This window comes from Lutra lutra, chromosome 4 (genome assembly GCF_902655055.1).
Source record: "Lutra lutra chromosome 4, mLutLut1.2, whole genome shotgun sequence".
NCBI classification, from domain to species: domain Eukaryota; kingdom Metazoa; phylum Chordata; class Mammalia; order Carnivora; family Mustelidae; genus Lutra; species Lutra lutra.
The window spans coordinates 77,104,455-77,118,416 of NC_062281.1; the positions used below are offsets into that span (position 1 = coordinate 77,104,455).

At 42.0% G+C, this 13,962-nt stretch overlaps 1 protein-coding gene across 4 annotated transcripts in view; it reads right to left on the reverse strand.

The window, feature by feature from the left end:
• LYN (LYN proto-oncogene, Src family tyrosine kinase) overlaps positions 1 to 13,962 on the reverse strand; it is a 125,841-nt gene that overhangs the window by 58,415 nt on the left and 53,464 nt on the right. For 2 of the 4 annotated variants that reach the window (XM_047724277.1, XM_047724278.1), the window contains exons 2-8: positions 10,422 to 10,495; positions 7,586 to 7,631; positions 6,707 to 6,812; positions 5,087 to 5,185; positions 4,861 to 4,964; positions 4,180 to 4,329; positions 3,190 to 3,342 (exon numbers count right to left, since the gene is read on the reverse strand). In XM_047724277.1, the coding sequence (XP_047580233.1) occupies positions 3,190 to 3,342; positions 4,180 to 4,329; positions 4,861 to 4,964; positions 5,087 to 5,185; positions 6,707 to 6,812; positions 7,586 to 7,631; positions 10,422 to 10,490 (727 nt within the window). In that variant the 5' untranslated portion in view covers positions 10,491 to 10,495. Of the gene's footprint in view, positions 1 to 3,189; positions 3,343 to 4,179; positions 4,330 to 4,860; positions 4,965 to 5,086; positions 5,186 to 6,706; positions 6,813 to 7,585; positions 7,632 to 10,358; positions 10,496 to 13,962 lie in introns of all 4 variants that reach the window. The other 2 variants (XM_047724274.1, XM_047724276.1) reach the window with 1 other exon arrangement.

Genomic DNA, 13,962 nt, shown 5'->3' on the forward strand with positions numbered 1-13,962 from the left:
CCCCCACTTCATCACCTCCTCCCACTCAAAGTCATGGTAAATACAGGGAGGAAAGAGCACTCAGATGGCCAGAGGGAGAAGGCAGGTATCTGGTTCCCTCAGTGAGCCAGTGGGCTGGAGAAGACATGTTTGGGGGGAGAATGAAGAAACACAGAGGCAGCTTCACCTTAGAGAAGTGATAGCATCTAAGAAGAAAGAGAACTCAACATGAGCAGATAATGCTGAAACCATTTGATGAAAGTTCTTTTGGAGCAGAGGATATTTATATGATCTTAAACGATCTCCCCACAGGCAATTAATCATGAAAAGGAATTAAAAAGTAATATATACAATGGAGAAATCTGGCAGACCTCCTTAAAACCAAACAGACCATGAGCAATAATGGGACCAACTAATATTTCGTGCCTCCTGGTAGATGCCCTGAGAACAGAGCATCGCTTACTACTCAGATACTAATCATACACAAAGGCATCGCCTGAGCCAAACCATGGAGAAATCCAAACGAGGAACATTCTACAGAGCAACTGACCCATGTTCTGCAAAATGTCAGTGTCATAAAGGATGAAGAAGGACCGAGGAACTGTTCCAGATTAGAGGATAGAGAAGACATGTCAACTCGATGCAAATACATGATACTAGGAGCTCAGGGGCATTACTGTGACAACTAAAGGAATTCTAGACTCTGTATTGGTAATAGTATGTATCCATGTTAGATTGCTAAATGTGGCCATGCATCGTCTAAGATAATGGTCCTGCTCTTAGGAGACACATATTTCAGTATTTAGGGGTGAAAAGTTATCACATCTGCAACTCGCTCTCAAGTGGTTCAACAACAATGAGAAAAATAAAATACGTGTGTGTATGTGTGTGTATGTAGAAAAGAGAAAAAGCAAATAGAGCAAACTACTAACTGGTGAATTCAGGTGAAGGGTCTGCAATGTTTATTACACAATTCCAACCCCTCCCCTGTGGATTTGCAAAAAAAAAATAAAATAAATAAAGAAAGAAATACAAATACCTCAGAGGAATAAAGAAGGTGGCTTTTTTTTTTTAATGAGCAGATAACAGCTTGATGATCCCTCAAAAATTTAATGATAGAATTACTGTATGACTCAGCAATTTCACTTCTACAAGAACATATATACCCAAGAGAAATAAAACCATTTGTCTACACAACTTGTACATGAATATTTGCAGCAGCACTATTCACAATAGCCAAAAGGTAGAAACAACCCAAATATCCAATGGCAGATAAATAAAGAAAGTGTGGTGTAGCCATATGGTAGGACATTATTCAGCCATAAAAAAGGATGAAATTCTGACATATGCTACAACATGGATGAGCCTCGAGGATATTCTGTTAAGTGACATAAACCAGTCACAAGAAGGGCAAATGAAGTATGATTCCACTTACATGAGGGACCTAGACTAGTCAAGTTCATTGAGACAGAAAGTAGAACGGTGGTTGCCAGGGTCTGGGGGGAGCGGGGGAGGGAAGATGGGGAATAACTGCTTCATGGGTACAGTGCTTCCTTTTGGGGCGATGAACGTATTCTGGAACTAGATGGAGGTGGTGGTCACACAACCATGCGAATGTAGTAAATGTCACTGAATCGTTTACTTTAAAATTACTGATTTTATGTGACACAAATGTTACCTCAATAAAAAGCAAAAGAGCAGGCAGGTAAAGGGGGAGTTTGATTCTATGACCTGGGCCACAGAGTGTGAATGAGAAGCGGCCGAGTCCGGAGCGCACACTCACACCGACGAATCTGCTGACTGGGATGGAAATGGTGTGCCTGACGGGGGCTACTGACTGGTTCTGGAATATGCCTAGCAAAATGACGACTGTCCGATTGTGTAATAATCATTTACCTGAATTCCATAGCAAGTTCACAGAACGACAGTGCGGCGAGAACTCATTCTCGTCTGGGTCAGTATCTGCCATATTTAAAAGATGCTTCAGCTAAAGCAACAGCAACAGGACAAAGGAGGCAATACGGCAATCCCAGAGGCAAACATGTTAGAGGAGAAACCTCTCCCTCGACAGACCCCTGGATGCAGGTGCCTACATGGTCACAGCAGGCTGAGTCTCTAGCTTCTTTTGGCTGGGACTGCACAGGGTTAAAAGCTGCTACCCCTTCATCTCTCTGGAAATCACAGCTGCTTTTCACTCAAAGCTGGCACAGAAAAGGTGATCCAGTAAGATGTGTGCAACCCCACAGGTTATCCTTCACAAGAGCAACGGCATTTTCAGTTAGAACCTCGAGGAGAGCATGACTTTTTAAAAAAGGGTTTTAAAAATTCCATCACAAAAGAAAAAGAAAATCACATTCACTATAAAAACTTTAGAAAAGGCACGGGGGGAAAAATCCCCTGGAGAAGTCACTGCTCTAATTTCGTTGTTACCTCTCGTCAGCCTGAGAAGGCAGGACTTAACGTAAGGAATGATTCATTAACGGCGGCACCTGGAGCATCTTTAGAAGCTTTCTTGGTGAGAAAGTGCAATAAATTGATGCTTCCTATTATGCCCACTAGTAAGGACAATCCTCAACCCGAATATAATTTTCCCTGAGGTGGAAACCAATTTCCTGTCCTTAAAATATGTGTACCAGGAATCTGGTGATGAGATAATCATGAACAAGTAGACAGAACATCAGGATAAAAGCCCACTGTCCTCTTCCTTATAAACATTCATTTTAAAAGAGCTACTATGGCGGGGGGTAGGCAGGGAGGAGAAGTGAAGCAGCAGACAGGGAGAAAGAGGTATGAACATCCAGTTATAAAACAATTAAGTTCCGGGGATGAAAAGTACAGCACGGAAGACAGAGTCAATAATACTGTAATAATGTCATATGGTGACAGATGGCTACTACACTTCTTGGGGTGAGCAAAGCACAACATACAGAATTGTCAAATCACTGTTATACATCTGAAACGAATATAACATTGTGTGTCAACTGTAATTCACTAAAAATTTTAAAAAGTTGTTTTAAAAAATTTTTTAAGAGGAGAGTTACAAGGAAGAGAGTCTGATCAAACCATTTTGCAGCCCTTGGTGCCACGTGGGCAGAGCAAAACAAAAGAAGTGATGCTTCTGACATGGTTTGATGTTTGGCTGAGAACATGGACGGACATTGGCTTGAGCCCTTATTTCTCTGGTTGCCTTCTCCAGAGCCCCACACTCACCCATCCAGACTTCCCCAAATTGCCCGGCACCAAGCCTTTTCACCAACTTGATGGAATCCCGTGGGATCTCCCAGGCATCTTTGTCCCATGGCTTTTGTGGTTTGGGGCTAATGCATGCCTTTTCCAATCTTCTGCATAAGCCATCTGACTGCTCTAATGTGAAAGAGGGGGGAAAAAAAGGTTACAAAATGTCCTACTTTGTAATTTACCAGTATCTATGAAGAAATTTTGGCTACTAATGGGATCATTTCCAGCTCAATGTAGTCTGTGAACCTAAATTCTATGGGGGTATCTTTTGTATAATCATGATTTTGGAAACAGTTACCTGAAAGACAATTCTGAACATACTTGATTTTATCCATTAGTACTGTTTGCAAACCTACAGTGTGTATCCCTTCAGAGTGGGTGGCAGAAGTAAACAGTAGCAGCAGCTACCCACCACAACCGACTTCAATCACACAGGGAATGAACCTAAAGGCCAACCATGGGTTGGCTTCACAGGGCTAACTGAGAGGTGCTGGAGACATAGGACCACTGACTTGCTACTTCTAAATATTTTCCTGTCATTGTTATTTGTTTTCTTTTACCCAGACTATGGATTACTTTTACACACATATACACACACACATATATATAAAGACACAGATCTGCAAATCTGCATTCTGATTCCAAATATTTAAAGATGTGTTATAAAAATATGCACTACATGAAAAGAATATTCATATTTCTCTTCTCAGTTTTGGAACATTAACTGTCAAACAGCACGGATTGGGTGGGAAGAACTGGGATAATTATTCACTAAGATCCATTCTGATTTCACATGCATATGTAATTATAGATTAATTTAGAATCAATTACAGAATACGATCCTCCAACTTCATCCAAAAGAAATGTAAGGTAGAAGAATTTTAATATAAAAAAGTGTTTGAACCCTGCATTTCATAATAAATCTGTTTTGTCTTGTCCGACCTTTAGTTTTTACTTACTTACTTTGGTAATGTTTAATCATGTCACTGATACAAGGGAAAGTGATTCGTGGAGAAATGTAATACCCTCCATTGTCCAGACTTCTAATTTTGTAGTGCTTAATAACATCACCATGCACAGGGTCATAATCTCTGACAGAAAGAGAGTAGCTTCCTGTGGGGGAAAGCACAAGGAAAGATTATGCTTATATTTTACAAGTAAGATCTGCCTTATAAACTCCATGGTACACAACTTGTAATAAAATATGCAAAATGTAAATTAAGTATGTGTATAGTGCATAATTTAAGTCCTATAAGAAGTCTACTTGACAAATGAAGCTACCATTTTGTTGCTATGAGGCTTACCAACACACCGTTTTCCTTCTTCGTGCTAGTTTTTTTTTTTATTATTTCACTGAATTGAAAAGTCATTTTGATTTTCTTTCTCTTAAAATTTCAAGATTTACTCTCAATCATAATGGAAGAGGCTCCGCAAACAAACTTAAAGCTTGGTGAGAAGTGGCCATAATTATGTCTGCTATGGTACTTTTCATAGCAAAACTATTGAGTTTATTTGTTATCAAACCATTAAAGTTTCACTACTAGAATATAATATATATTTTTCTTTAAAAAAGATATATTATGCTAGTTTCTAAGAATGAATTTCTAAATAGTGATTTAGAGGGGGACTTAAACCACTTCCTACCTTTTAAGGTTTCACTTTCTCTGATAAGAAAAGCTCCAGGACCATTCCCTGGTGCCAGCAGCTGCCTTTCTGCATCCTTCCTGGTTATGTCCTTGAAAAACCACCTGAGAAGACATTGTTACATTTCATGGATGTTATGCTCCAGGGAAGGAAAAGGGTATGAATGCATTAAGAAAGCCCAGGCAACAAGCAAAACCATCCAAGATGGCAACGGGTAAAGACTCACTCTTCTGTTTCCAGGGTGTTGACTTTGGCGACGTAGTTGCTGGGGATGAACCCTTCTCTCTTCGTTGAAAGGGATTTAGCTTTCCACCATTCTCCATGCCTGGAAGAGAAACAGACATCAAAAAGCGTTTGTATCCAGGGGCACCGGGCTGGCTTTATTGGTAAAGCATGGGACTCTTGTCCTTGGGCTTGTGGGTAGATTACTTTTTTTTTTTAAGTTTTTAAAGAAATAAGTGTGTGTATCCGATGAGTCCAGAACTGCAATAGCAATTGTCTGAAGGTGTCTGTTTTGGGGGGTGAGGGAAGATGGGAAGATCCCTGGAACCCCAGAATCCAGCAGAAAAATTCACTCCTTTTGCTGAAATAAAACTATGTTTAGAGACTAAGGCAAAGGAAAACAGCCTCACAACTGAGTCCCTGTGCTCAGTGCTGCACACACAAGAGTTGGTAAAAATGGTTCCTATCTTGCAGAAGCAACATGTTTGTAATTTCCCCCAGGATCTCTAAGAAATTCTGTGGGATCCTTATAGAAACGGGATTCAAGGGAACAATGAAGCATAGCTCTCATATTATAAACTCCTTTGTTAAAACATCTAATTTCAATAGAGAGATGCTATGAAGAAAAGAAATGGAAAGCCAAAAATAATCCCAAGCAGGTAGGCTCATCCCCACGTTCTTGCCCTCAGCATGGAGCTGAGGAGGAGGCTGGGGCTGAGGCAGGAGGCAGGAATGGAAGGTCCCCATGAGCCTCAACTATGATGTTCAAATTCCCACAGACAGTCGGGCTTCTCGTTTGCAAGACGTGAAGGACAGCCACACGGACACAGAGCTGCTGCCTAAGTGAAAAAATGAAGGCACAGAGCTGAAGTGACTTGTCAAGGTCACACAGCTATCAAGAGGCAGGGCCAGGATTAGGCCGGAGTTCACACTCACCAGTAAGCATCAACTGCTCTTAACCACTTAGTACCTTGTACTTATTAAGGAGTCTCCCTCCTCCAACCCTGGCTGGTGGGGTCAGTATGACAACGTATGCAAGATTAGGGGGAAATACTCGGGTGGCGCCAGTGTGACAACGTATGCAAGATTAGGGGGAAATACTTGGGAAACCCTTGTTCTGAGTACCAAGTCCCTGTGGTCTGAGCCACAGATCTATGAGTCAGTAAGGCAGGGGGAAGGGTGGACCAAGGACATGACGATATCTAAGTGTCTTGCAGAACGACTACAACTGCTGAGTAGGGGCTTTTCCAAAATGACAGCTGCTTCAGCACAGTGCCCTTAAAAATAAAACTTAGTCAGACCCATAAACCCAGTCTGAATTTGAGCAATATAACTAGATAAGCATGGCATTAAAATAACACGCAAATTCCCACAGACACAAACTTCTTAAGCTGGCACAGATGGATAAAGAAAGAAACCAGTGTCTCTATTCAAAGGGAAAACTGGAGAATGTAAGAGAAGATTCCCATGGTGGCCCCACTCCTTGCACTCCCAAAGCACTGCTATCAGCAAGAGGCTGGGAGGCTACTTGTTGCTGCTATGCTGCTGGGAGCAGAAGGAAGGGGCCAGGACTCAGGAGCCCAAGTAAAGGGCCAGCAGGCACAGGGTGTGTGGGCGTACTTACTCCTCCAGGACCTTCATCTTCTCTCCTTTCTTGAAAGACAAGTCGTCTGGGTGGATGCCATCATAGGGGTACAAGGCTATCACGATGTCTCCTTGCTCCTCCGGATCTATAAAGAAGGACGAAAGGGAAGACCTTCAAGAATCCATCAATGGAAATGTTTTAACAAGTCTTACCTGGCACAAAAGATGGATGATGACTTGTGTCTACACATGGTCTACATGGTCTACAGTAAGCAACATATTATCCACACTGGATACAGTTTATGTTATCCCCAGTCATATAGACCTACAGCAATAATTAATTCCCCCCATTCCCCGGTATTTCAGAAATGATATGGCCATGTTCAGAGCAGCATTATTTTCAAGAGCTGAAAGGAAAAGTCCAAATGTTCAGTGACAAATGAGGATAAGCAAAATATGGTGTGTCCACACAACAGGATATTATTCAACATGGGTAAACCCTGAAGACATTATGAGGAGTGAAATACACCAGACACGAAAGGACAAACACTTTATGAATCCACTTATTTGAGGTACCTAAAGTGGCCAAACGCATTGAGACGGAAAGTGGAATGGTGGCTGGCAGGGGCTGACGGGAGTAGGGGGATGGGGAGTTCATGTTAAACTTGGACAGAGTTTCAGCTCAGGGAGATGAAGAAGTTGGAGATGGATGGGGAGATGGATGGGGGTGCTGGCTGTCCAGTAACGGTAATGTACTTAACTACTCAACTGGACACGTAAAAATGGTTACAATGATAAATTTTATATTCCATGTATTTTTTGGCAATGAAAGTATAAATAAAAACACCCAAGCTGACTCCCTTATAGCATCTGTTAACAGTAAAGAAAGGAAAACTACCATGTTGCTATGGAAACATACCTTTAGTCTGAAACCTCTGTCCTGGTAAAAGCTGAGATTCTGGAACCTAGGAGAGAATATTGGTTAGGAAAAGGATTTTGACGTTTAGCTTTTCTTACTCACAGTCATGTTGTGTGTTATATCATTTTTCTCACAGTAGCAAATGAGGTTTAGAATGGCTAATTTAGGAAGTTGGAAAGAAGAGAAGAACTGAGAAAACATTTTGCAGAGCTATGTCCCATCCTACACAGCTCAGCAGAACAGCTCTCCCTTCTAAAAAGCAGTCATTTGTTGGTGGTAGCAGGAAGTGAACAGATGAAGGCTGGAGTCTCAGCATGGAAACCCAGAGCAAAATATGGAAATGGCTTGAGCCCCTGCTGGCTTGGTAGGACTTTGGCCAGAACTGCTGATCTCCGTGTTTCCCAGACTTGTTCAGAAAACGAGTCAGGGCTCTGTCACTAGACACTGAGAACAGGTCCTAACGGATCCAGGCTTCCTAAGGCTGACCCTGCTCCTGTCATGGGACAGATGGCGTCCAGTTACTTCAGCTTTGAGGTGGATTAGCAGGAAGGGTCTGTGGGACAAAAGGCACCTCAATGACCTTTCAAATCAAATTCCTTTTTCTCTCAGTGATCATGGGGAGGATAAGACCTCGTGGGCCCTTTTTCAGGAAAGTACTGTCCAAGGCCTATATCCACAAATCATGCAACTTTTCCCTTTGATTCAGTGGCTCAAAGGAATGGACCTTTGCACTGAAATTTAAATTTTTTTTTAAATTTAAATTTCGGGTGAAAGCCCATAAAATCTCCAATTATGAGGCTGGGCTAGTGGGGGAGGGAACATTACTTTGTGTCCTGCTATCTGAAAATCGGGGGTCCGTGTTATCCTTGAATACTTACTTTAAGAAGTCCTACACTGATTTTTTAATCATGGGGATTTGCATAATTAGGATTGCATGATCAATTATAAATGATTTAATGGAAATAATCAGAAGATGAGAAACTAATTAAATCACTTTGAAAGCAGCAAGCTGATTGTCAAATATCAAAGAGTCCTTAATTTATAAATGTTTTAATAGACTTTCTAGAAGACCAAAACACATATAGGCCAATTCATCTGCCATTTAACTCTTTCCTTAAAATGTCTTTTCCTCGGGGCATTGCTGAATTTCATCAATTCCACCTCACCATCACAGTTTTTCTGTCACGGAGCCAGGGCATCCAATTTTGGCACATCTGGCCACACCTGGGACTGTTATCTATGGCCATGGGATAAGGCAACCCTCCGGGCTCAGGAAACAAGGGCAGCCAGAGAAGGCAACAGACTAACAGACAGAATCCAGGAGGGAATTGCCATATTGCAAACCTGTTTACTACTTCACCTTCCAACCCCATGTTTAACCTCCTTCACTCTTAGGAGGAGGAAAAATGGCACGTCTATATGATTTGCCTTTGTTTTTCTGAATCAAAGCATCTTCGTTGATCATTTCAAAAAGAGAACTTGGGTTCTAAGCAAGTAAAATACCTAGCACGTGATATCAGAAAAAGCCAGATTCTTTTCATGAAAGCTCATCAAGTCTATAATGAGGAAACTACCTGTGACTCCAATTCTTTCATTTGTTTTCTTTTCTATTAAGCATTTTTATGTAATATAGTCCTATACTTATACCGGTTTATATAATGTTATTAAATACTATATTTATATGTATATCACTAAATTATTAAAGCGATAGTCTTATACCTTTTGAGTTTCTTTCTATATAACATTAATTTATCTATCTAGAAACATCATGTACAATAATTAACAGCAATAATATATTCACTCTTCATCTCCACTGTTTGAGAATGCCAATAGTAACTTCTCAATTTCAGCAATGGCATGAGGCTTTGACAGACATCAAACCTACAGGATACTATGAAAATTCTTAATAAAGGCGTGTACATATATATCATATATACATACATACATATATATATATGTATATATATATGGGATGGGAAGGATAAAAGATCGGAAGTAAAGTGCATTTAACGTAGCAACTATCCAAAGCTCTGGTCCTCTTCTCCAAGAAATTAGAGTATTAGGTCTTCCTTGGCCAAGCAGTTCCCAACTGCATCGAATAGCACATCACTCATATGAAATTTCTGCTACAGATATTTGTCCAAGGTTAGGGGGCAGAATTAGCTGTGTACTTTTTTAATCGTTTAATTCTCTATAATAAGTCATGACAACTTCAGAATCTACTGTTTGGAGTTAACTGAAGAATGACAAGATATGGGATAAAATATGATACACTACAAGGGGCATATCAGCATTTATTTTAGCTTCTGACTCAAATCCAAAATTTCCTTTGCCTCCAGACCACTGCGCTAATCTCACTACCTATCCTAAGCCACAGAAGTTCGGATAGACAGATCAATTTAACTTTATATATAAAATATCTTTATATTTATCTCACTACCTATCCTAAGTCACAGAAGTTCAAATAGATCAATTTATCTTTATATATCTAAATATATAAACTGGATCTTTGCACCAGTGATATGAAAGATTATTTTCTTTACACATGAGAAGGTGATCAAAGGCCATTAATTGTACAACAAGTGGTCTGGTAAAATCTCTAAATGTTTACAAACTCTTTAAAAGATTAAGTTATAAAGCAAATCAAAAATTATTTGAGGCCCAAGTAATGGATGTGATTTTTTTGCATGCACATGTTACAGATTTGGTGTTTAAATTAAGCAGCCATGCGTTGATCCTGCTGTGGGAATTCTCCCTGAGACTATCTACTTACTGGCCTTTGCTGTTTATTGGACGTTGGATCTCTCACATAAATAGTTCGGTCAGTATTACGTACTGGTTGAGTCTTCAAATCTATTCCATCGTCATTCAGATTGTCTTTCCTTTTTGATTTTATACATCCCATATTTCCTGTGGGAATATAAAGGCAATGACATTGTTTTACCATTTTAGAAATGGCTTCAAGCGGCCAAAATATCTCCATTCACGAAGATTAAAAACAATACATTTTTATTTTTTATTATAGATAGCTTAACAAACTCAAATGTGAATACAGTTCACATACCCATTTGCTTGTTCATTCATTCATTCAACAACTATTAATTGAGCACCAATCTTATGTCAGAAGACATCATTCATGCCCTAAAGATGCTCCTATTCTCGTGACAGAGATTCGAGAATTAAAATTATAGTAGAGTCAATGACAAAGGATGCACAGGGCCTAGGAAAGAGTACCTAACTCAGGCAAGTGGAAAAAGAGGTAGTGAGGGGAAATGTCCCCAAGAAAATCTCTGTAAGTCACAATGGGAGGGAAGTCAGTCCAGCGCAGAGGCAGTAAAGGGATTCCAGGAAGAAGGAACTTCATATGCAAAATACTGACCCAGAGATAAGAAGGCTCATTCAGGGAACTAGTTCATCACAGGCCTATGGGGAACTGGTTCATCTCACTTCTTTGGGGAACAGGTTCAAGCTGATCCCTTCAGGGAACTAGGTCTATGATGAGAAACCCTGAGCAGCTAGGGAAGGCCAAGAGCTGGGATGGAAACAGAAGCACACCTTGTGTGCCATGCTGGGGAGCTGTTTTTCTTACTTTGTCATTTCACGAGGACACAATGGACAAGATCAAGTGAGGGGGCTGAGGCGTCAAAAGCAAGCATGACTAAGAGCTAGATGGCGCAGAACCTGCCTCCAAATGAATGTGGCTTGGGGCCTAGGAAAATGGTAGTGGTCCTCCACCAAGACTGGAAATAAACGAGGAGATGCCGATGTGGGAGAGATGATGCCTGGAGGAACATTCAGCTGACCAGCTCCCGTGGGCTTCCCAGTAAGGTATGTGACTGTGGAACCCGGGAGAGATGATGGAGCTAGAGGCACAAATGAAGGCATCAGCACACCGTGACTGTGCCTAATACCCCAGAGGAAGAACCGTGGACAGCAGGGGCTGGCGCCTGACCAGGGCAGAACAACATAACCGTGCTTCCGAATGTTAAACTCCTTTATTTGTTTCTCCGGTTAATACTAGGACGGGTAGAGCACTGCACCAAGCACTCTGGGGACTAAAGAGATGAATTTAAAAACTAAAATCAGGTTATGAATCTTGCCTTACAGCATAGTCTCATGGTTAAATCTATACATTAAAAACAAAAAATCTGTTTGAGCTCCATTGGAAGATCTCACAAGGCAGAGGTTCTAAAAGCTGAAGGAACACCAGGATCACCAAACTCAACAGATTTCCTGGATGCATTCCAGTTAATTCCTTGGGGCCCAATCATGTCCCCTCTCCCTGGGAGGGGCGTAATCTGTGGAATTCCAAAGCACTGCCACTGGGGGACCACTGCTTAGAACTTTAGAGGAGGGAGAGATGATTCGGACTTTGGGGATGCGGTGGTGGGAATCAAGAAATAACTCCCGGAGGAGGAATTGTTCTAGGAAACCTCAAGATCTCCAAACTGTCAAACTGTCAACCACAGGCCACAGCTGGATTCTGCACCTTGTCCTGCAGGATTCCAGGGGGCCTGCAGCCTTCAACTTGTTTATCATCTCATCACGGAGATATGCTGCCTCTGAAGGACAGTCACACCTCTTTCCGAAACTAGCAAGCTGCAGTTCCCAAAATAAAGGGGAAGCAAGTACTTCTTTGATTCAAAACAGCCTTTTTTTTTTTTTTTCTTAAATAGGCTAAAGTTTCTGCAATGGAGAAGGGCTTTAAGTTGATCTGTAAATAAGCAAGATGGGCTTTAGAGCTGATCTGTAACTAAACAGACAAGCTCTTTTTCACTAGTCTCAACCCCCACCCACTCCCCAAACAGCTGTGTTTCACTGATCATTCAAGAAGATGGTGCTGTTCAAGAAGGGAAAACGGAACTCGCTGCTGTGCGCACAGCCGGCTCCAAGAGGAGGCCCTGGAGGGTCCACCTGACCGCCCCTGCTCTTTGGTCTTCACAGTACCCTGCCTCCCCCTCACACTGATGCACCCCCACTCTGGGGGCTCACTCTCTTGTCGCCTGGCCGGCTGCCCCATTGCAGAGCACACTCCGTATCTCTCTTTCTTTGTCTCCATCTCTCTGTCTCTCTCTGTGTCTCTGTCTCTTCCTGTCTCTCTCTCCTTCTTTCCCTCTCAGTGTCTGTCTGTCTGTCTCTGCATCTCTGTCCCTCTCTCTCACCCTCATCTAGATACAATGTTATTTTCCCAGACTGGTCTTCACTAAGGATCCTACTGAAAAGATCACCCCTCTGCCCATGCTGCAGGCTTTTCACTCTTCTTTTTCTAATTGTGACTGACATCCCATAACATTTTGGCTAAATCCTGGTCAGTCCCTACCAGAATTGAGGCAGATGGGGAGACCCCCCAGCCTGGTTCTTCTGGGCAGTATTCCCAGCAACTGCATAGCGCCCGCGGAGAGCAGGTGCTCAGGGGACATGCGGGGCGAGAATGAAGGGATGGACCCGCTCTGGCCGCTGCCCTCCGCCTTCCCACATGCTCTTCCTGAGCCCCCCTTGCAAAACGTGGACAAGAAAAAGGAAAGGCGGTGAAACCCACCTTAGTTGTTTTAAAAGACACAGAAAACTCTAGAACTAACTTCTAGTTTATAGGAAACACGGAGGTCAGAGGAACAAAATCATCAGACAAGTCCATAATGTGTAACTAGTCTGGATACTTTGAAAAGGGGGTTGGGGGTTAGGACAGAACTATTCAAAATTAAGAGATTAAAGAAACACAGTGGGCGAACCTTGGATGAATCCTGGACGGGGGTGGGGTGGGGGTAGAGGAGGACACAAGTTGGGATAATTGGGGACATCTGAATATATTTGAACATGGTGTTAGGGAATTGCTGGGTTTCACAGGTGATATGATGATAGATCGCACTGTGGTTATACAGAAGAATGTCCTTATTTTAGGAGATGCCTACAGTCGTGTGCAGGGATGGAGTCTCATGGTGTCTGCCAGTTACAACACTTTGGCCAAAGATGAAAAAAGACAAGGGAGTGGGGAGACAAAAGTGGCATAACATTAAAAAAATCAGTGAATCAAAAAAAAAAAAAAATCAGTGAATCTAGGTGAGGATGTTCTTTCATCTCTGTCCCCCACCCCAACCGGGGCTTTGTTATTTTCAAAATAAAATGTTGGAGTGGGGAGAAAATAAAGAAATATACTACTTTTTTTCATAAAATTGTTCAAAATGTTAGAAACCCCTGCAGTGTGCGTGTGTGTGTATGTGCATGTGCATGGGTACACAGGGACACAGGGGATGAGGTAAGAAAAGTACTCTGGGGCGCCTGGGTGGCTCAGTGGGTTGGGCTGCTGCCTCCGGCTCGGGTCATGATCTCAGGGTCCTGGGATCGAGCTCCGCATCGGGCTCTCTGCTCAGCGGGGAGCC